Below are 20,993 nucleotides of genomic sequence, written 5' to 3' on the forward strand. Positions count from 1 at the left end.
AAGGCGTTGTATATAGTAGGCTATATCATTCATTAAATAAACGCCACTTGGTTAGGCTATTTGTTATGCAATAGCCAAAAACAGTCATACTTTTTTTTATACTATAAATGACACCCATATAAACTAACACCAGTGTATTTAACTCATTATGAGGTACAGAACGTGCAGTGTAAATGCGCCGATACTCCTGTGCACTACGGCTATATTTAACGGCCCCTGTCGCCATAAAAGGTCGTGACAGTCGCTTGGACATTCCTGCCATCGCCAATATTATTTTTGTTGTGTGGACAGCAGCTCCCGTTCACAGCGCCGCGCCAGTTTGCGTCTTTGCTTGGATTTGGATCTTGGTTGGGCTCCTGACGCGCTGCTCTGCGGTCCGGCTCTGAGCTGTTTGCAGACTTTTGGCAAGGTGAGATGATCCGCTGCGTGAACGCACGAAGCTTGTCAGGTGAAATAGAAGATGTTTTGTGAATCTTGTGGGTTATACAATTCATTCTAAACCCGTAGCTATAGGAAAGACTGAGGTTAGCGCTGAACAACAACAACAACAAAAATAGGATTGAAAATAGATTTACTTAACTTGTCAATTTGCATGGGGTGGCAATGGGAACAGCATGCTTTCTTGATACTGATTTAATATTTTAAAAGCCGTCTGCACAACATAGGCCCGTTTAGAATGAGGTACAGACTATTTCCGCGATATTTAAACACCAAAACAAGTATGAAACAGCAAAACTGTACATGACAACATGCAAACATAACATCGACCATAGTTTTGGCCAATGGAAAATAATATAATGAATAAACTGTTTTAAATTATACCATAAATGCGTGACAACCTAACATTAAAAATATTGTCCTGAGAATAGTGTAACGGTGCAGTCACTATTTCATTAAAAAGTTCACTGTTGTCATAATACTAGCGTGGTTTTATTGTATTTGCTAGAGCTAGAGCTGCTGATATATATATATATATATATATATATATATAATATATTAAATTATAGGCTACTTATATGCATGGTAAAGCTGATGACTAAAAATTCTTTACGGTTCAGAAATTATTTATGAAGGCTGAACTTTGTATATATATTTTAAGTTCACTTAGATATCAAAGTCAGATTGTATTGCCGTAAAAAAAAACAAATCAACAAAAACAAACAAACAAACAAAGAGTTTTTTATTTTTTTATTAAACAATGTTAATGGCATTCCAACATAAAAATGCACCAAATATTTTCACAGACTAATTTGAAAATTGACTGTGATGTTAAAGCACTGATAAATCTTGCCTGTGAAATGATTACTGACAAATCACTGGGTGTAATACGCATATTTAATGTGTTGATAGAAAGTTTTGAATCTTCTGACTAAAAGAGCTTGAGAACTGAAGACAGTATCTGAGCTAAAGAGGACACAATGTCGGGATCGATACCGTTCTACCAGAAACACCACCGCCATTATGATCGCGGCTACCGTAGCCGAGAGACGGAGTCTGCTATCAGCCAATACCAGCAGAGCTCTAATACTTACTCTTCACATAGCAGCAAAAGCACCAAGGGGTAAGAGAGCATGGAGAGATCTGTCACATCAACAGTAAATCCTTCCCAGTCCCATAACCTGAACTCATTCCAGCAGCCAGCTCTTCCTGATGCCTTATAATACACTTATCCTTCACCCGAACACAAAAATGACCCACTACTGTTGTCCCTCTTGTTTTGTCTAATCTGTATTTCAACCAAAACCATCCTTAAAACATGCAGTTTATATGTGTTTTCTGCATGCAGTGTGCTTGTTGTTGACACTGTTGACAGATCACACTCACTTCATGATATATGGGTTTGGTATACTGGCTTTACCTTTGGCATATTGGTGTTTTGTTTTGTTTTTGTTTTTTTACAGAATATTGTCATTGGAGTTGGGGGGAAAAATCGCAATATAGAGGACTTTTGGTTGAGTTTTAATGACTGACAGTCAGACATTTACAGTATTTACCACTTAAGTTTGGTTCCTAGAGTGCTTCTTGATTCAAAACCTGCTGTGAATCTTTTTAGGCCTTTCTGTGGTTTGGATTTGTGCCTGTATTTTGTTTGATGTACTCCCTCTGGCTCGTTTTTGTCCCGGCAGTTGCTTACTGGGTCACTCTGAATGTCAGAGCGTAAGTTGTGTGTCTTGTAACGGGACTAATGTTACTGCAGCCTCAAGAATCTGACAACAACTTGCACAAATTGAAATCTTGCAAGGCTCAGTCATGATTTAATTAGTTTCTTCAACACTTGGTTTCATGTCGTAATATAAATAGCATTCATAACATAACTTGCCACTTCATTTGGTGTTCTTGACGTCATGGTGTATTTATAGAGGCTACAGAAGTAGATGTTGTTATGTGTGTCACATGCGTTATGCATTTACATTTGCACTGTGTGTATGTGTGTGGGATTTAGAGTTAAAGAGAGAGCAGATGCTTAAAGTGTATTTGATTAGATTCTTATAGCACAATGAAAACGGTCTTAATAACATACTCGCAGAGTTCACTTTTTTTATACGCAGACACAAGGTGCCAACAGGCTGCCAATGCACACTTTTTATTTAAATACATGAATGTTTTCCACTATATTGTATCAAAAAAATGGTCAATTACTTCTATTCAAAGGATAAAAATAATAGATGCATATGAAACTGTCTCCTTTTCAGAGTTGCATAGATGCCCACTATCTTCTCTTCCTATAGTTTTGCAGTCGGATATCCATATTGTTCAGTTAGCCTAAAATTTAGCACCTCCACATGCAAAGCAGGAACAGAATGAGACATGTAAACAATTTTTGTGAGAGAAATGCAATGTAAAAATATGGCCATCCTGGGTTTTAATATAGTTTCAGAAATTAATTTAGTCTTTATTTCATTATTGTGCCAAATAAAATAACAAGAAAACATAACTAAATGAAGAAAACAAATAAATGATCAAGTTTAACAAGTTAATTTAGTTAGTTTAACTGTTCACTGTTCTTTTCTTTCCTCTCTATTCTAGACTCCCTTACCAAAAAGTAGTATACTTCAAGTTTATTTTAGTAAGTATACTTAAGTAAAGTTCAAGTATATTTTTAAGTATACTTCATGAAGTAAGTATACAAATATCAGTGTACTAGTAGTATACTTGTAAGTGTACTATTTCAATACTCATTGGGACTAAATTGGCCCACTTTCTAATATATAAAAGTAAATACATAAAGTACATAAAGCCCATTTCTGAGAAGTACATAAAAAGTAGACTAAAAGTATACTTTCCTATTTTTAGTTTAAAATAAGTATACTAACAGCACACTTGAATAAACTTCTTTTTCGTAAGGGCTGTTATCCTCCAAATCTGACAACTGGTAAAATTGTACATTAGCAAAACTTCTCAAACTTTTTCTTGAGATGAATAGCTTGTTATATTTCTCATTTTTAAGTCACTTTGGATAAAAGTGCACACTGAATGAATACATATAAATGTAAGATAGGTTGTGTTGTGTAATTGACCACTTGTTTTCCAAATCCATCCAATCCAAAGTTAGGGTGACAATACATCCTCTTATTTTTTTTTTGCCTAAAATGTCCAAGTTTGTCTTTGTTTTCCTTTATTGATGTGCTCTCTACAGTCATCGTACATTATATATACGCATATTTGCATTGCTTTGTCCGTTCTCTGTAAATCCCACCTTCTCACATGCCACGATTGGTCAGTTATGTAGAATGCCTGCACGCTATTGGTCAAACTACACTCTCGGAAAAAAAGGTACAAAAGTTGTCACTGGGGCGGTACCTTTTCAAAAGGTACACTTTTGTACCTTTTAGGTACTAATATGTAATTTAGGTTCTAATATGTACCTTTAAGGTACCATTATGGACTCTTTTGGTACAAAGGTGTGCCTTTTGAAAAGGTGCCACCTCAGTGACAACTTTTGTACCTTTTTTTCTGAGAGTGTACTTTTCAGTCATTACCTTCGGCAAGTATATGAAAACAATAGGAAAACAAAGAAAAAACCCGGACATTTTTGGCAATTTAGAAAAAGAGGGTGTGGATTGCATAACCAGGATACACTCTTCAAAATAAAGGTTCCTAAAGAGAAACGTTTTCTCAGTGATGCCATAGAAGAACCATTTTTGGTTTATCCAAAGAACCATTTAGTGAACAGTTCTAAAAAGAACCATTTTTCTTAGTGTAAAGAACATTTGAAAAATCCAAAGAATCTTTTTCCACCGTAAAGAACCTTTTGTGGAATGGAAAGATTCCATGGATGTTTAACATTCTTCATGGAACCATCAATGCCAATAAAGAACTTTTATTTTTAAGAGTCTACAGACAGATCTGTTGTTTGGCTGGAAAACAATAAGAAAACAAAGAAAAAACCCGGACATTTTTGGCAATTTAGAAAAAGAGGGTGTGGATTGCATAACCAGGATACACTCTTCAAAATAAAGGTTCCTAAAGAGAAGCGTTTTCTCAGTGATGCCATAGAAGAACCATTTTTGGTTTATCCAAAGAACCTTTTAGTGAACAGTTCTAAAAAGAACCATTTTTCTTAGTGTAAAGAACATTTGAAAAATCCAAAGAATCTTTTTCCACCGTAAAGAACCTTTTGTGGAATGGAAAGATTCCATGGATGTTTAACATTCTTCATGGAACCATCAATGCCAATAAAGAACTTTTATTTTTAAGAGTCTACAGACAGATCTGTTGTTTGGCTGTTATCATTTTGTGGACAAATGCTCTGAATGCTAAACACAGACCTTGTTGAAACGGTTGTTTTTAGCCTGAACAGATCCCGCTTTTATGAGCTGCTGTGCTGTACAGGATTAAAGCAGGATATGGAGTGTCACAGGATGGCAGGTTGGCTCACAGGCTTCAGTTTCTGTGCCATTAATCATGTTATCCAATGATACACATGCTCCCAATTGTCTTTGCTAAATGTGGCACACAGAAAGTTTTTCCATGCTAGGGGGATACAGTTTTTGTCCAATCCCAGTCTTAGTTTTGGATCACTTTAACGGTCCTAAGTGCCCCCCAGCCTCTCTCTCCTGAACTCTTGAATGTCTATTTATACACACACTTGTGAGAGGCCTGGAGAAGATAGTGATATGTGAAGGATATATGAAGGGTGTATGTCATCTAAAGGCATGAGTGTAATGACGGACCAGAAGCAGAGGAATCAGGATGTAAACGCACTATGCAAACACACACACACACACACACACACACACACTATGTAAATCCGAGCAGTATAATCCAAAGAGCAAGTGGGATGGTAATACACACAAAGGAGGAGGGAAACAGGGCTCAGATTTACAGTCTTATGGAAAACAAGACTTGACGGACAGCTGAGGATAACACAGTGTTTAAATATAAATGAATAAATGAACAAATGAGCTGACTGGAGCGAGTCAGTATTCAGGTGATTGGGTCCTCTGGTGTTGAGCGTCAGGTATTGCTTTGGGTGTTGCAATGGATTTTTTCACTTATGAACACTGATTTGTGTTTGCTATTACTCAGAAAAGAATACACGCAGGTCAGAAATGAAGCTTTCAGTTTCATTTAGCGGATACCTTTACCCATTCTAACTTACAAATGACGTATACTATAACACAACAAATTCAACCTATTTAATATTATGCTTGCCATATTGAGTCAAGTTCTGCCCTAAATTTATTTCCACATTGAATATCATGCTGAATATCTATTAGCTCTTGTGAGAAAGAAGTACACTCTAGCATACTTTTAAAAACAGTACTTATTACAGAAATAATATATTTTAAAAGAATATACTTAAGTATGAACTCAGTGTAATGCTTTTGGAGACTTAGCTGCATGTTAATTCAATTAAATGAATATGTATTATAGCTCAAATTTAGATTAACTGCAATTAGCTGAACTTTAGAGTGCTTTTTTTGACCCACTTAAGTAGGACTTAATAGCATCACTATATGTAATTTCATTATTACTTCTATTGTCTTTGAAATAATTAAAAGTGCATTGCCGAAAATACTGACAAGCATTTATGGTGTTAAAATATATTTTTATGCCATTTCTATTGAAACTTGTATGTCATGTATTTAAATATATTTGTAGTTACACATTTGTAATGATCAAATTGTAATTTAGTACAATTAATATATATATTAACTTTAAGTGTAATAAAGTTAATATATATATTAATTGTACTAAATTACAATTTGCCATAAATGCTTGTCAGTATTTTCGGCAATGCACTTTTTTTTTGTGCTTTATGTTAGTCAACATATCAAAATATGTATTTCTTTAAAGCACAGCAAAAGATTATAAAAACATGATGTTTATTAAATGTAATGATTAAATGTACTTGAAGTAAATTTTTATTTGACATTATTACAAAGGCCCTTTTAAAAATAAAAAGTGTACTTAAGAAACAAAGTCATGAAAGTGACTTTCTTTAAGTCACTTAAGTGGCCTTTTATTTTATTATATTATCTGCAAGTAGAGTTTTTAAAATAAATATTTCTAAAATTGGACGTACGCTATAAGTGTGAATTTAAAACAATTAAGTGCACTTAAGGATTGAATATCCTGTAACTATATCCTGAAATATGCTGTTTTTTTGTTGATTTGTTTAGTAAGGAGTAGAATTGTTTTTTTTTTAATCCTCAAATGTTTTTTTTTTTTTTTTTTGGAGATTGGGCCACTAAAAAGCATCCCATTGAAAGACAGTGAATGTGAAAGTTTATAGATAGATGTAAGAGTGTGTATATAGGAGGTTGTAGATCCAGTGCCTTGAACCTGGAGCAAGGTTCTACTACTCCATACTTTTGAGCACTGAGGAAGCTTTTATTGGTGATTTGTTGTAATGCAGGACCACTGAGGTGATTAACCCTCCTTCCCACTCACTCCCTTAACTATCTGCAATCTTAGACGTTTTTCAACCTAACATCTTTTCTTCATGACTCCACACCCCTTCTAAAACTCATAATAGCGTGTGAACTAAGTGCTGGATACTCACACGTGTGTGTATATGTTGCAATTTCTGCACCATTGCAGCATCAGAGCTGCCACATACACGGCTCTAGATGAGGGTGGGCTGAGCCCTCTGCCCAAGAGAGCCAAACCAACCTATCTGGCCATGGACAAGGAGAACCAGATCATCGGTTATGTGGTGCCCATCTTCAGGGGCAGGTAAAGAAACAATCTGGGTTTTGTTAGTGTTGGAAAAAACACATGCAGCTGTTCCATATGTCATGTTTTCTATTGTTAGCATGTGTTTGGTATTAGCAAGCACTTCAATAATATCCTATTTATAGCCCTACACGCACAATGAAAAAAAAACATACTGTATCATTTTACAGTCAGATCCCATTGAAGAAACGTTTTAGCATTGTTCTTTAACTGTTGTGAAAAAGAAGTACACTTTAGCATACTTTTAAAAAGTACTGAAATAATATTCTGTAAAAGAACATAATTAAGTGCAAACTGAATGTAATGTTTTCAGACACTTAACTGCATGTTAGTAGCTGCAATTAAATGAAAATGTATTATATTTTAAATTTATATTAAATGAAATTAGTTGAACTTGTAATTAAAAATGAAATTAGTTGAAGTTGTACATCTTTATATGTAATTTAATAATTACTTCTATTGTATTTAAAATATGGTTAAAGTGCTGCCGAATGCACTGACAAGCATTTATGGAAACTAAAATATACTTTAATGTCATTTCTATTGAAACCTGTATGTCATGTATTTAAATATATTTGTAATTACACATCTGTAATGATGAAGTTGCAATTTAGTACAATATATTAACTTTAGATGTAATATCGAATAACAGACTACTGTTAAAATTATATGTTCTTTAAAGGGGTCATATGATGCTTTTTTAAAGATCATTATTTTGTGTATTTGGTGTAACAGAATATGTTGACATGCTTTAATGTTCAAAAAACACATTATTTTTCAAATACTGTACATTATTGTAGGTCCTCTATGCCCCGCCTCTCTCAAACGCTTCGTTTTCTACAAAGCCCATCATATGACCCCTTTAATATATCTGTCAACACTTCAAATAAGTGCACTTCTTTAAAACATGATAAAAGATTATTAAAACATTAAAAATATCCTTTCAATTAAAATTTTTAATTTGACATTATTACAAAGTGCACTTTTTAAAAGTGTACTTAAGTGTGTCAAGAAATATAAATTCTGACGTGCTTTAGTATTTAGTAAATAAGTGTACTGTTAAGAACAACAAAAGATTACTAAAACATGATGTAAAATGCACATTAAGATAACACTTAATTTTGACGTCATTACTTTATTAAAAGTGTACTTAAGTGTGTTAAGAAACAGTCATGAAAGTGTCTCTCTTTAAGTCACTTAAGAGGCCTTTTATTCCATTAACATTATATTATCTGCAACTACTAAAGTATATATATATTTTTTTAAATATACTTTTAAGATTTGAAGTACACTACAAGTGCACATTCAATACAATTAAGTGTACTTCTGTTTTTACAAGGGATATCCTTTGACGGAACCTATAATTTAACATTGAGAAGAAACATTCAGCCCTCTCAGGAATACTATATAGCCAGAATGGCTCTTGGTAAGAAAATTTGCTGCAATGAACCTTTATATTAAAGAGATTATTAAAAAAGCAAATTCTGTCATCATTTACTCACCCTCATATTGTTCCAAACCTGTATGACTTTCATTCTTCTGTTGAATGCAAAAGAAGATATTTTGAAGAATGTTGGTAACCAAGTATTTGATGGCAGTCATTGACTTCCATAGTATTTATTTATTTTTTTACCAGCAACTGTTTGGTTACCAAAATTCTTCAAAATATCTTCTTTTGCATTCAACAGAAGAATCAAAGTCATACAGGTTTGGAACAACATGAGGGTGAGTAAATGATGACAGAATTTTCATTTTTGAGTGAACTGTCCCTTTCAGGGTGGATGTGAGGTTGCTATAGCAAGGTCTTGGAAGTTTTCTCAAAGAACACAGATGTGATTCCATTTTTTGTTTGTAACTCTTGTGTATATGTATTGTATGTGACGTAATATGTTGTATTATGCTGCACTGCTTTGTTTAAGTCAAGTGGTGTGTGAATGTGATGCTACATAATTCCCCCCTCAGTCATGAGTTTGAAAGCGGCCTATCAGACACTGAGGAAGCGCGCGCAAAAGAGAGCGCCGGGTATCTGGCTCGCCGTGACCTCTTCGCTAGAGGCATGGAGTCGGAGCGCGTCGAACACAAGTCCCGCAGAACCGTCGTGAGGGAGTCTGCAGAGCGCATCTCGCTTAGCAAGAGGGTCAGTGGAGATCCTAGTCCTGTTCCTAAACACATAACTCACTACTGCTGTTGTGGTTAGAGATTAATTATACATTTCTCTTCAACACTTCTCACTTAAATTTACATTTTAACAACTGCAAACTGTTGGACTGAGCTACAACACGGCTCTGACAGCTCTCTTGCTTTATTACCCTTGTGAAAAGAAGCACATACATTAAAAGAATAATTAGTATGGAAATAATATACTTTAAAAGAATATACTTAGGTGCAAACTGATTGAAATACTTTACTACCATTAACTGCATTTTATTTGCAATTAAATGCAATTTTTATAGTTGAAATGCAAATTAAATGGAAACAGCTGAATCTTAGAGTACTTTTTTGACCCACTTACATAGGACTTAAGTACATCTTTATATAAACAAGCATTTATGGTAAATAAATTATACTTTAATGTATTTTCTATTGAAACTTGTATGCCATGTATTTAAATATATTTGTAATTACACATTTGTAAGTTGCAATGTAGTGCATACAAATATTAACTTTAAATGTAGTACTGAATAACACACTACAGTTAAAATTATAATCAAGCACTTTACATGTGCTTTAGTATGTTAGTCAACACATCAAAATAAGTGTACTAACTTTAAAGCAAGACAAAAGGTTAAAACGATGATTTAAAGTAAAACTTTCAATTTGACATTATTACAAAGTGGACTTTTTAATGGTGTACTTAAGTGTGCTTAGAAACAGTCATAAAAGTGTCCCTCTTTAAGTCACTTAAGTGGCATTTTATTTCATTAATATTATATTATCTGTAAATACATTTTTAAAAATATATATACTTTTAAGATTTTAAGTATACTTCAAGTGCACATTCAGTACAATTAAGTGCCCTTTTTCACAAGTGTAGAAAAGCATCACTATTTGAACAATCTCCTAACCCTGTGTACTAAACTTAAGCACATAACTCAATGGACTTCAATGATAACTCAGATTGTACATCTGAAGGACAAAACAGTCAAAATCTGACAAAACAGTCAAAAACATCCCATACAGATATAAATTGACACTCATTCTATTCAGAAAATGAAGATTATTTTTAGTAGTGCTGAAACATTTGATGATTTAACCTTTTATAACTACAAACTCATACATTTGCAAACTGATTTTGCCCATGTTACTTAACACGAAGGTAAAATTAATCATTCAATGAATAGGTGGGAATTTTATTGTTTGAACTAATTTATTGTTTGAACTAATTTATTGTTCGAAGATGAGAATTTTATTGTTTTGAACTAATTGTGCAACAGGAGATGCATTTGGGTTTGCTTTGATTGCAGAGTTTTAAGAACTCTATTTAACTCAAGCATACTGTACAGTATGTTCCCTATTTTTAGACAGAAAAAGAGCAAGAAAGTATCACGACACAAACTTTATTTAGTTCTGATCTTGGTGCCAACCAATCGTGCCACCGTGGTGCCAGATTTCAAGGGTTGTAATGTTTTATGTGGTTGTGTGGTGTGTGTTAATCTGTGGTGTGTGTTAAAGTGACTATGAAACTACTGTTGTCGACAAGTGATGTGCTGATCGCTGAGGGAATCCTCAAGGAGATTATATTTACGCTGACGTGACTGGACAAATAAAACCAATGACTTGTAAGGAGGCACTTGATCCTGATGAATGTTCTGTTGAACAGATTGAGTCTTAAAGGTGCTGTATGTAGGATTGACACCGAGTGGTTGAACTAGGTATTGCAGTCCAAATTCAAAGTATTGCAGCGGTTTTTTTTCACTCGGCCCCTCCTCCTCAGACTTGACGCACACGCAGGTTGCCAGATTGAGACACCAACAGGAACGAGCGCACTTAACCATGAATGAAATGCCGCCAACTGGCAACCCGGGGTGCCGAAATACAATTGGGTAAACTGGCAGTGGGCGGGTTTCACAAACCAAAACAAAGACTGACATTCCGTCCCGGAATGCACATTTTCAGAGAATAACTGACTGTAGCATTGTTTTTCAGATAAACAAGTATGTTAACTTAGCATGTTTCTTAAATATCTGCAAACATATTATGGTATTTTTATGCTTTAGTAGAGTCAAAAACTTACATACAGCACCTTTAATGAACACATTATGAATGCTCAACACATTTTGTACAGCTATTTTGTGAATCTGTTTTAATGGGAGAAGTCACATTCATGTTTACCATGCATTACTGTAATTCCTCTGGGTGGATTTTCTCTTTGTAAATCATCTTTTGGCAAATCACCTTAACATCCCTTGTCAAAAAGAAGTTCACTTAACTGTATTAAATGTGCACTTGTAGTCTTTAAAGTATATATATATAAAATTTAATTGCAGATAATATTAATGAAATAAAGGTCACTTAAGTGACTTTCATAACTGTTTCATAAGAGACACCTACATAACTGTTTCTTACCACACTTAAGTACACTTTTAAAAAGTGCACACTATAATAATGTAAAATTAAACAATTTACTTTAAAATACATTTTAAATAATTATGCTTTAAAAATCTTTTGTCATGTTTTAAAGAAGTACACTTATTTTGATGTGTTGACCAACATACTAAAGCACATGGAAAGTATTTGATTATAATTTTAATTTGTTAAAATTTTAAATTGTTAAAATTATATTTTAAAATATAAAAATATATTTTAAATGTACTATATTGCAACTGAATCATTACAAATGTATAATTACAATAGTTCCAATAGAAATTACATTAAAGTATATTTTAGTCTATCATCAATCCTTGACAGTACATTCGGCAGTACTTTAACCATACTTGAAAGCAATAAAAGAAATTAAGAAATTACATATAAAGATGTACTTAAGTCCTACTTAAGTGTGTCATGAAAAGCACTCTTTAGTTCAGCTAACTGCAGTTAATATAAATTTAACCTATAATATATTTTCATTTAATTGCAATTAACATGCTTTTAAGTGTCTAAAAACATTACACTCACTTCACACTTAAGTATATTCTTTTAAAGTATAGAATTTCCGTAATAAATGCTCTTTTTAGTGTGCACTTCTTTTTCACAAGGGATAATTATGACAGAAGCAGAAATATTTCATTTGCACAAACAAGGTTAGTAATAATTCTATCTAATCTCACGTAACATGTATAATGATTGATTCTTGTGGTTATATTTTCAGAAGAGTGTATTTTAATGTTTATTCCATTGCAGTGCCTCGCATTTTAGATTTCCATTGTAAACTAATTACTGTATACAGTGTTTTGTTGTTGTTTTTACAAATCAATGGATTGGTCGAAATATTCTCAGCTTAACTTGAATGCAGAACATTCCGTTGGGAAGTTTGCATCTTGACATAGTAATGCGTTTGGTCATAAATGCATTACATTTTTTAAAGCATGCTCGTAATGCATTTATGACCAAAAAACATTGGCACTTTCTAAACACTATATGAATGGCTGCATGCCCTCAGATCCATGAAAACGAAGAGTACCATAAGCGTCTGAACGAGGACAGCCTGATGCACACGCCCGAGTTTGTGATCAAGCCACGATCCCACACTGTTTGGGAGAAACAGTGTGTGCGGCTGCACTGTACCATCTCAGGATGGCCTGAACCACGCGTCGTGTGGTGAGTTCACACGCACAAACACACATGCTTACAGATGTATGATGGTTGCATTACATCAAGATTATAATGTGATAAGCAGTGTTATTTTAGTATGACTGAGACACTATTATAGTTATTATTGATATTTAGATTTTTTTCAGAATATTTTTACATAAGGTTTTGGAAATTTTTATGTGTTTTTGTCATTTTCATAAAAAAATTTTGTGATTTTTATTATGTCCATATAGTTTTTATTAATTTTTTTTTCAGTTTAAGTCATTTTAGTACATACAATTAAACTGAATTAAAAAGTTGAAATAAAAAAATTTAGTTTTATATATTTTATTCAAGTTAAAGTCTATTTTATTTCAAGTAATGAAATTGTTTTAGTTTTAGTTAACTATAATAAGGTGTGACAAACCCCCTGTCTTCTCCTTTTGTACTTCATTTACTGCTGAATGAAATCAAAACTGACTGATTCAGGGGGCGTTTTCAACTAAAAACAGAAAACTTTTTATGTGTTTTGGCCGTTCATTTACATGACATTTCAGGGGCCTGAAAACCTTTGAAAACGGGTTTCAAAGTGTAAGTTTTTGAAAATAAAAACATTATCCGCTCCATGTAAACTACAAAAACACAAATTTGTGAAACAGTGACATCAAGCGCATACATATTACGTGTTCTTTACGAAGTAACATCGCCAACTACTGGCCTAGCATGCATAATGCAGCATTTCTAGTCCTTTTTACGTGTAATAATTGTGAAATGCACTAGCAATTTCTGAGTGAGCAAAAAAAAAATTCAGTGCATTTGGATTTGGATTGAGATGCTCTGGAGGATGAACTTGGCCTTCAGCCTCTACTTTTCAGTCAAAAAGCTCTGATGCACTGCATTATCCCATAGTATTTCAATCCGTTCTTCTCTCTTAGGTACAAGAACAATGTTAGCATTGATCCGATGGCCAAGCCAGGGAAGTACAAAGTGGAGAGCAGCTACAGCGTCCACGCCCTGGAGATTAACAAGTGAGCGCACATGGATTTCTTCCTCTTGAAGCAATTACAGTGATATGCAGTGGTCGTGTGTGCAACATGTCTGTCTGTAATTCCAGGTGTGACTTCGATGACACTGCACAGTATCGTGTGTCGGCCATGAACAGCAAGGGCGAGACCTCTGCTTTTGCTTCTGTTGTCGTCAAAAGTAGGTTTGAAATGAATCATCCTAAACTCATCCTAATGAGAACATTAACAGTCATAGCGGCAACACTACCGGTCAAAACGTCTGGAATACATTTGAATGTTTTTGAAAGAAGTTTCTTCTGCTCAACAAGGCTGCATTTATTTGCCCCAAAAAACAGTAAAAACAGTAATATTGTGAAATATTATTACAATTTAAAAATAAATGTTTTCTATGTGAATATATTGTAAAATGTGATTTATTCCTGTGATCAAAGCTGTATTTTCAGCATCATTACTCCAGTCTTCAGTGTCACATGATCCTTCAGAAATGTTGAAAACAGCTGTGCTGCTTTATATTTTTGTGGAAACCATGAAAAGTAACGTTATTTTTAAAACAAAGAAATTAATACATTAATTCAGTAAAAATGCATTAAATTGATTAAAAGTGACAGTAAAGACATATATAGTGTAAAATATTAGTTTTCAACATTTATATTAATAAGAACCACTATATCAAATAATATGAAATATTATTAAAGTGCAAATATTAATTAATACTAACTGAGCAGCAAATCAGTATATTAGAATGATTTCTGAAGATCATGTGACACTGAAGACTGGAGTAATGATGCTGAAAATTCAGCTTTGATCACGGGAATAAATTACATTTTACAATATATTCACATAGTAAACAGTTATTTTAAATTGCAATAATATTTCACAATATTACAGTTTTTACTGCAATTTTGATTAAACAAATGCAGTGAGCATAAGAGACTTATTTAAAAAACATTTTTAAAAAAACGTAATTATTCCAAACTTTTGACCGACAGAGAATATCTAGTAATCACCTAAAACTTCACAAAAAAGTCCTGAATTGTAGTCTATTAAAAGTATCAATACAGCACCTAATTAATACGCAGGATTTCAAGACTTCCTGTTGTCTTGAATAGATGTCCTATTCATCTATTTTAGTAATTGTAAGGTTTATTTATTTATTTATTTGTAACTTGAAATTTGGAAAAATGACCTGGTATGGATCAAATCCAATAATAAACACTTTTTCTTGGCATCTACGTTCATGTGGTTTTGTATTCATCGCCATTACTTTGCCCCGCTGTTGGTCATAAATATGTGAAATATATGAAAAAGTCATGTGACTGAAATGTACCAATAGTCATTTGAATATTGCTGACAATTTCATCACAAGGAATAGTTCAAGCAAATTGGTCAAAAAAATGGGTTGTTATGGTTTCAAAAGGATCATAAAAAGAACATTTTTCCAATTATTTGATAAAACAGAAAAACAGAAGGTCTTATCATTATGTGTGATACTTCATTTAGGATTCAAAGGAGAAGTTGATGAGTCTCTGCCATCTCCCAGACTCCGTAAGTATTTCAGAATAAAGTCTGATACTCTTCTTTCACAGTTTCTGTAAATGTGCTTTGCTGAAGTGTGTGCAGCTGTGAGCATGAGGCTAAAGTTTTTCATGTAAGCTGGCTAATGGCTATTTTGTTTCCGATTCGCTGGTGCAGAAAGCAGAAAGTTCGGCTTCCAAGGTAACCTTTGTGAAGGTTTTTCTATAAAGTTCTTTTAATGTTTCAGTCTCGTCTGGTTTACCTGATCATCTTATATATGCATGATCGTCTCTTCTCATTGTTTTACTCCTCTATCTTTGTTTATTTGATGAAAATATTGTGTATAGATAACATTCAGGGTGGCTTTGACAAGTTACACACAATCTGCTGGATTAGTATCTGGTTTTAAATATTGAATTGCTATTAGTCAAATATTTTTATCCAAATAAAAATTTGTTTCAATCATTCAACATTTAAGCTTACAATTTGGCCACAATTACATTACTGGATAGACTCCGTTTGGACAACAAAAAAGAACTATCAAAGAGATATTAAATGCAACTTTCTATGAATTATCACGGAAAATAATTCCATCACTTCTCATAACAGAAAGCAAACAAAAGCATGGTCACTGTAATGCACTTGCAATGTCAATCTCAACGCAATTGTACCCTTAGACTTCATTAGTGTAAACAGGTTTCTGTTTGTTATTCCTTCAATGCATATTGGCAACGCAGAAAAAAAAATTAAAAAGAAAAAGAAAAAGAAAGGTATTATGGAAGCCCATTTCCACCACAGGATAAGAAAAAAATAATAATAATAATTGTGACATTGAGAAAATTGAGAAAAGAGTTCCAACATATAAACTCAGAATTCAGAATAAATTTTTTCTTGCAGTTCCGACTTCTTTCTATGAATTCTATTTTTACGTCTCGCAATTCTGACTTTTTTCTCTAAATCATGATTTTAAATCTTCCAATTCTCACTTTTTTCTCTAAACCATGATTTTAAATCTTCCAATTCTCACTTTTTTCTCTAAATCATGATTTTAAATCTCGCAATTCTCACTTTTTTCTCTATATCATGATTTTAAATCTCGCAATTCTCACTTTTTTCTCTAAACCATGATTTTAAATCTTCCAATTCTCACTTTTTTCTCTAAATCATGATTTTAAATCTCGCAATTCTGAATTGTTTACTCAGAATTCTAATTTTTACATCTTGCAATTTTACATTTTGCTCTGAATTCTAATTTTTACGCCTTACAATTCACTTTTTTTCTTGCAATTCTGAGAGTCAAAATAGCAAGATATAAACTCAGAATTCTGACATTTTTTTCTCACGATTCTGACTTTTTTCTCTGAATCATGATTTCAAATCTTGCAATTCGGACTTTTTTTCTCTGAATTCTGCATTTGCATTTCTGACTATTTTGCGCAATTGTGAGTTTATATCTCGCAATTCCGACTTTTTATCTCAGAATTGTGAAACTTGGGCGAAACATGGTGGAAACAAGCTTCCATACTGAGGACGTAAGATTTCTTGCATAACATTTTTTGTTTATTCTTTCCATTTCCATTTTCTGTGTGTGTGTGTGTGTGTGTGTGATTTGTATTCATCTTCATGAAGTGCCACTCTTTTCTGTTCTTTGTGTGTCTCAGCATCATTAACGCAAATGTCTTCATACTCACTAACATTCACCGCACTTTTGTTGTCTCATTGTGTATTTTATGAATATGTTGTCCACCTAAATGATGCCTGCTGTCAGTCTCCTTTCAATTCTTGATGATATTCCTGTGAAAAGTTTCCAAACCCTTTCCAGAAGATTAATTCATTGTACACATTGTACAATGTGAATTGTATGTGTTTCGTTATAAATATGTGTGTATGTGTGCATCATTTTCCACAAGGTGAATCCTGGAGTCATAGCCATCGATATTGCATTTTCATAAAATAAAACTGCGTTTAATATGTGTGTGTACTGCAGCACCTTGTCTGGAGTACGGAGTGAAATTCGAGACGCACATTGTGGAGAAGTTTGGTGTGTCTTTTGGACTTGAGGGTGAGACGCTGAGTTTTGGCTGCTCTGTTATCATCTACCCATCACTGCAGCGCTTCCAGCCTGAGATAGAGTGGTACAGAGATGGTAAGAGCAACAATAATAGTAATCTCTTGCAAAATTGATGCCATCAGATAATATGCCATCTTGAAATCAATTTATCATGCATATTTAATCTTTACTTCTTGCAAAGTGGTGTATACACTACCAGTCAAAGGTTTGGAATAATTACGATTTTTTTATGTTTTCGAAAGAAGGCTCTAATGCTCACCAAATCTACATTTATTTGATAAAGAACATAGTAAAAGTGTAAAAATCCTCACTTGCAAATATATCAAAAATAAATGTATTCACATACAACGTTTCGGTCCAACGTCCAATGACAAAGAGCAAAAACAGTAATATTGAGAAATATTATTGCAATGTAAAATAACGTTTCTATTTGAATATGTTTTGAAATGTAATTTATTTCTGTGATCAAAGCTGAATTTTCAGCATCATTACGCCAGTCTTCAGTGTCACATGATCTTCAGAAATCATTCTGATATATTGATTTGCTGCTCAATTATTATCAATTACTATTGTTACTCATTATTTATAATGGTTCTGATTATTATCAATGTTGAAAACAGTTTTTGCTGCTTAAAACGTATGTGGAAATCATTATACTTCAGGATTCTTTGACGAATAAAAAGTAAAAAAAACAGCATTTATTTGAAATAGAATCTTTCGTAACATTATAAATGTCTTTACTGTCACTTTTGAGCAATTTAATGCATCTTTGATGAATAAAAGTATATGTTTTTATTTTACTTGAATGGTAGTTTATCATGGTTTCCACAAGAATGTAAGTGTTTTCAACACTGATAATAATCAGAAATGTTTCTTGAGCAGCGAATCAGCATATTAGAATGATTTCTGAAGATCATGTGACACTGAAGACTGGAGTAATGATGCTGAAAATACAGCTTTGATCACAGGAATAAATTACATTTTAACAGATATTCACATAGAAAACAGCTATTTTAACTTGTAATAATATTTCTCAATATTACTGTATTTTGGTTTAAATAAATGCAGTCTTGGTGAGCATAACATTTTTCTTTCAAAAACAAAAAAATTTGACTGTATATTTTCCTTTATATACTAAAATGCATTTTCTTCCTAGTGACACATACTGTAATGCATGGATGTGTTTGTGTGTGTTTTAGATAAACTGCTGGTGCCATCAAAATGGGTTCAGATGCACTGGAGCGGCGACAGAGCGACACTCACTCTCTCACACCTCAACAAGGAGGACGAAGGACTCTACACACTTCGCGTCATCACCAAATCTGGCTTTGAGACACATTCAGCGTATGTCTTTGTCAGAGGTGAGGACCAATACAGTCAACTATTTCCAGTTCAGCCTGCTGCGTTAATACAGGCCAAATTATTCATGCTGGTAATATTGATACTAACTCTTTTGGCTTGTACTGAGATTTGCGTATCTCTGTAAGCCTCCCTTCCCAGCTCATGTTTCTTTCTAAATTTATCCCTGTCATGCTGTGTCTGTGCCGTCATGACATTCAGATGAAGGAGCTGTGAAACTGCCTCGACGAATGAAGTTCTCAACACTCGCCTAGTTAAAGCACTGCAATACACTGCATTGAGGTTTTAATCAACAACTTTGTGAAAAAGAAGCACACTTTAGCATACTTTGTATAAGAGTTCTTATTATAAAAATTATATACTTTAAAAGAATATACTTGCTATATAAGTAAACACTGAAAGAATTGGTGTAAAACAATTACAAAGAAACAGAAATTAACTCTAATAATTAAATTAGAGTTAGAAACAGAATTTACTCTAATAATCTTTGTTTTATTTACAACTTTGAAAACTAATTTTTACAGTGTATACGTATAATTTAAATGCAAACTGAATGTAATGTTTTTAGACACTTAATTGCAGAAGTTAATTGCGATTAAATGAAAATGTATAGTAAATGCAATTAGCTGAACGTTAAAGTGCTTTTATGACCTACTTAAGTAGGACTTAAGTACATCTTTATATGTAATTTCATAATTACTTCTGTCTTTGAAGTATGCTTAAAGTACTGCTGAATGAACTGACAAGCATTTATGGAAACTAAAATACACTTTAATGTAATTTCTATTGAAACTTGTATGTCATGTGTTTAAATATATTTGTAATGATGGAGTTGCAAGTTAGTACATTTAAAATATATTAACTTTAAATGTAATATCAAATAACACACTACAGATAAAATGATAATCAAGTACTTTACATGTGCTTTAGTATGTTAGTCAACACATCAAAATAAGTGTACTTTTTTAAAGCACGACAAAATATTATAAAAAATTTAATTTGAAGTAAAACTTTTAATTTGGCATTAAAGTGCCCTTTTTAAAAGTGTACTTAAGTGTGTTTTTAGAAACATAGTCATGAAAGTGTCTTTAAGTACACTGAGAATGGCTTTTATTTCATTAATATTTTATCTACAAATGCAGTTTTTTAAAATATAGCTACTTTTAAGATTTGAAGTACACTACAAGTGCACATTCAATACAAATAAGTGCACTTCTTTTTCACAAGGGATAGCATGCTGTTTCTTTATGTAAACTAATCGCAATTGTTTGAATGCTTCATTCAGACTTTATTTTATTTGTGTTTGTTAGATGGTGATGCGGAGGTTGCCGGCGCTCCTGGTGCTCCTTTAGATGTTCATAGTTTGGATGCCAATAAGGATTATGTGATCATTAGCTGGAAGCAGCCTGCTGTCGACGGAGGAAGTCCCATTCTGGGCTACTTTGTTGACAGGTCACTGCATCTGTAAACAAACATCACACAAAATCAAATAAAAACCTCCAAAGTACACAGAATGAAGATGTTAGCCATATACATGTCTCAAGTATAGTGCAAATAAATATCATGTAGGCCAGAACCAAACACTAAATCTCATATGTGACCCTGGACCACAAAACCAGTCATAAGGGTCAATTTATCGAAATTGAGATTTATACATCATCTGAAAGCTGAATAAATAAGCTTTCCATTGATGTATGCTTTGTTAAGATAGGACAATATTTGGAAATCTGGAATCTGAGGGTGCAAAAAAAATCTAAATATTGAGAAAATCGTCTTTAAAGTTGTCCAAATGAAGTTCTTAGCAATGCATATTACTAATCAAAAATTAAGTTTTAATATATTTACGGTAGGAAATTTACAAAATATCTTCATGGAACATGATCTTTACTTAATATCCTAATGATTTTTGGCATAAAAGAAAAATCAATAATTTTGACCCATACAATGTATTGTTGGCTATTGCTACAAATATACCCCAGCGACTTAAAGGGTCATGAAACCCCCCGTTTCAGCACTGGTTAGTTCTCAGCACAGTTTTTAAAAATGCTAAATAAGTGGGCGTGGTGTGCAGCGGTGCGGAGGAGGGGGAAGAGGGGAGACAGACAACACAC

The 20,993-nt window shown here is 33.2% G+C and overlaps 1 protein-coding gene across 1 annotated transcript in view; it reads left to right on the forward strand.

The window, feature by feature from the left end:
- The first annotated feature begins 258 nt into the window (after positions 1-258).
- The window catches only part of LOC107745314 (myomesin-1), a 46,112-nt gene continuing 25,377 nt past the window's right edge, over positions 259-20,993 (forward strand). The window contains exons 1-12 of the mRNA XM_016559173.1: positions 259-409; positions 1,351-1,561; positions 7,048-7,182; positions 9,145-9,319; positions 12,782-12,939; positions 13,848-13,940; positions 14,027-14,115; positions 15,438-15,482; positions 15,630-15,653; positions 17,440-17,598; positions 18,723-18,884; positions 20,193-20,334. Of these exons, the coding sequence (XP_016414659.1) occupies positions 1,419-1,561; positions 7,048-7,182; positions 9,145-9,319; positions 12,782-12,939; positions 13,848-13,940; positions 14,027-14,115; positions 15,438-15,482; positions 15,630-15,653; positions 17,440-17,598; positions 18,723-18,884; positions 20,193-20,334 (1,325 nt within the window). The 5' untranslated portion in view covers positions 259-409; positions 1,351-1,418. The remainder of the gene's footprint in view (positions 410-1,350; positions 1,562-7,047; positions 7,183-9,144; positions 9,320-12,781; positions 12,940-13,847; positions 13,941-14,026; positions 14,116-15,437; positions 15,483-15,629; positions 15,654-17,439; positions 17,599-18,722; positions 18,885-20,192; positions 20,335-20,993) is intronic.

Source organism: Sinocyclocheilus rhinocerous, unplaced genomic scaffold (assembly GCF_001515625.1).
Source record: "Sinocyclocheilus rhinocerous isolate Xijiao unplaced genomic scaffold, SAMN03320098_v1.1 scaffold1399, whole genome shotgun sequence".
NCBI lineage: Eukaryota > Metazoa > Chordata > Actinopteri > Cypriniformes > Cyprinidae > Sinocyclocheilus > Sinocyclocheilus rhinocerous.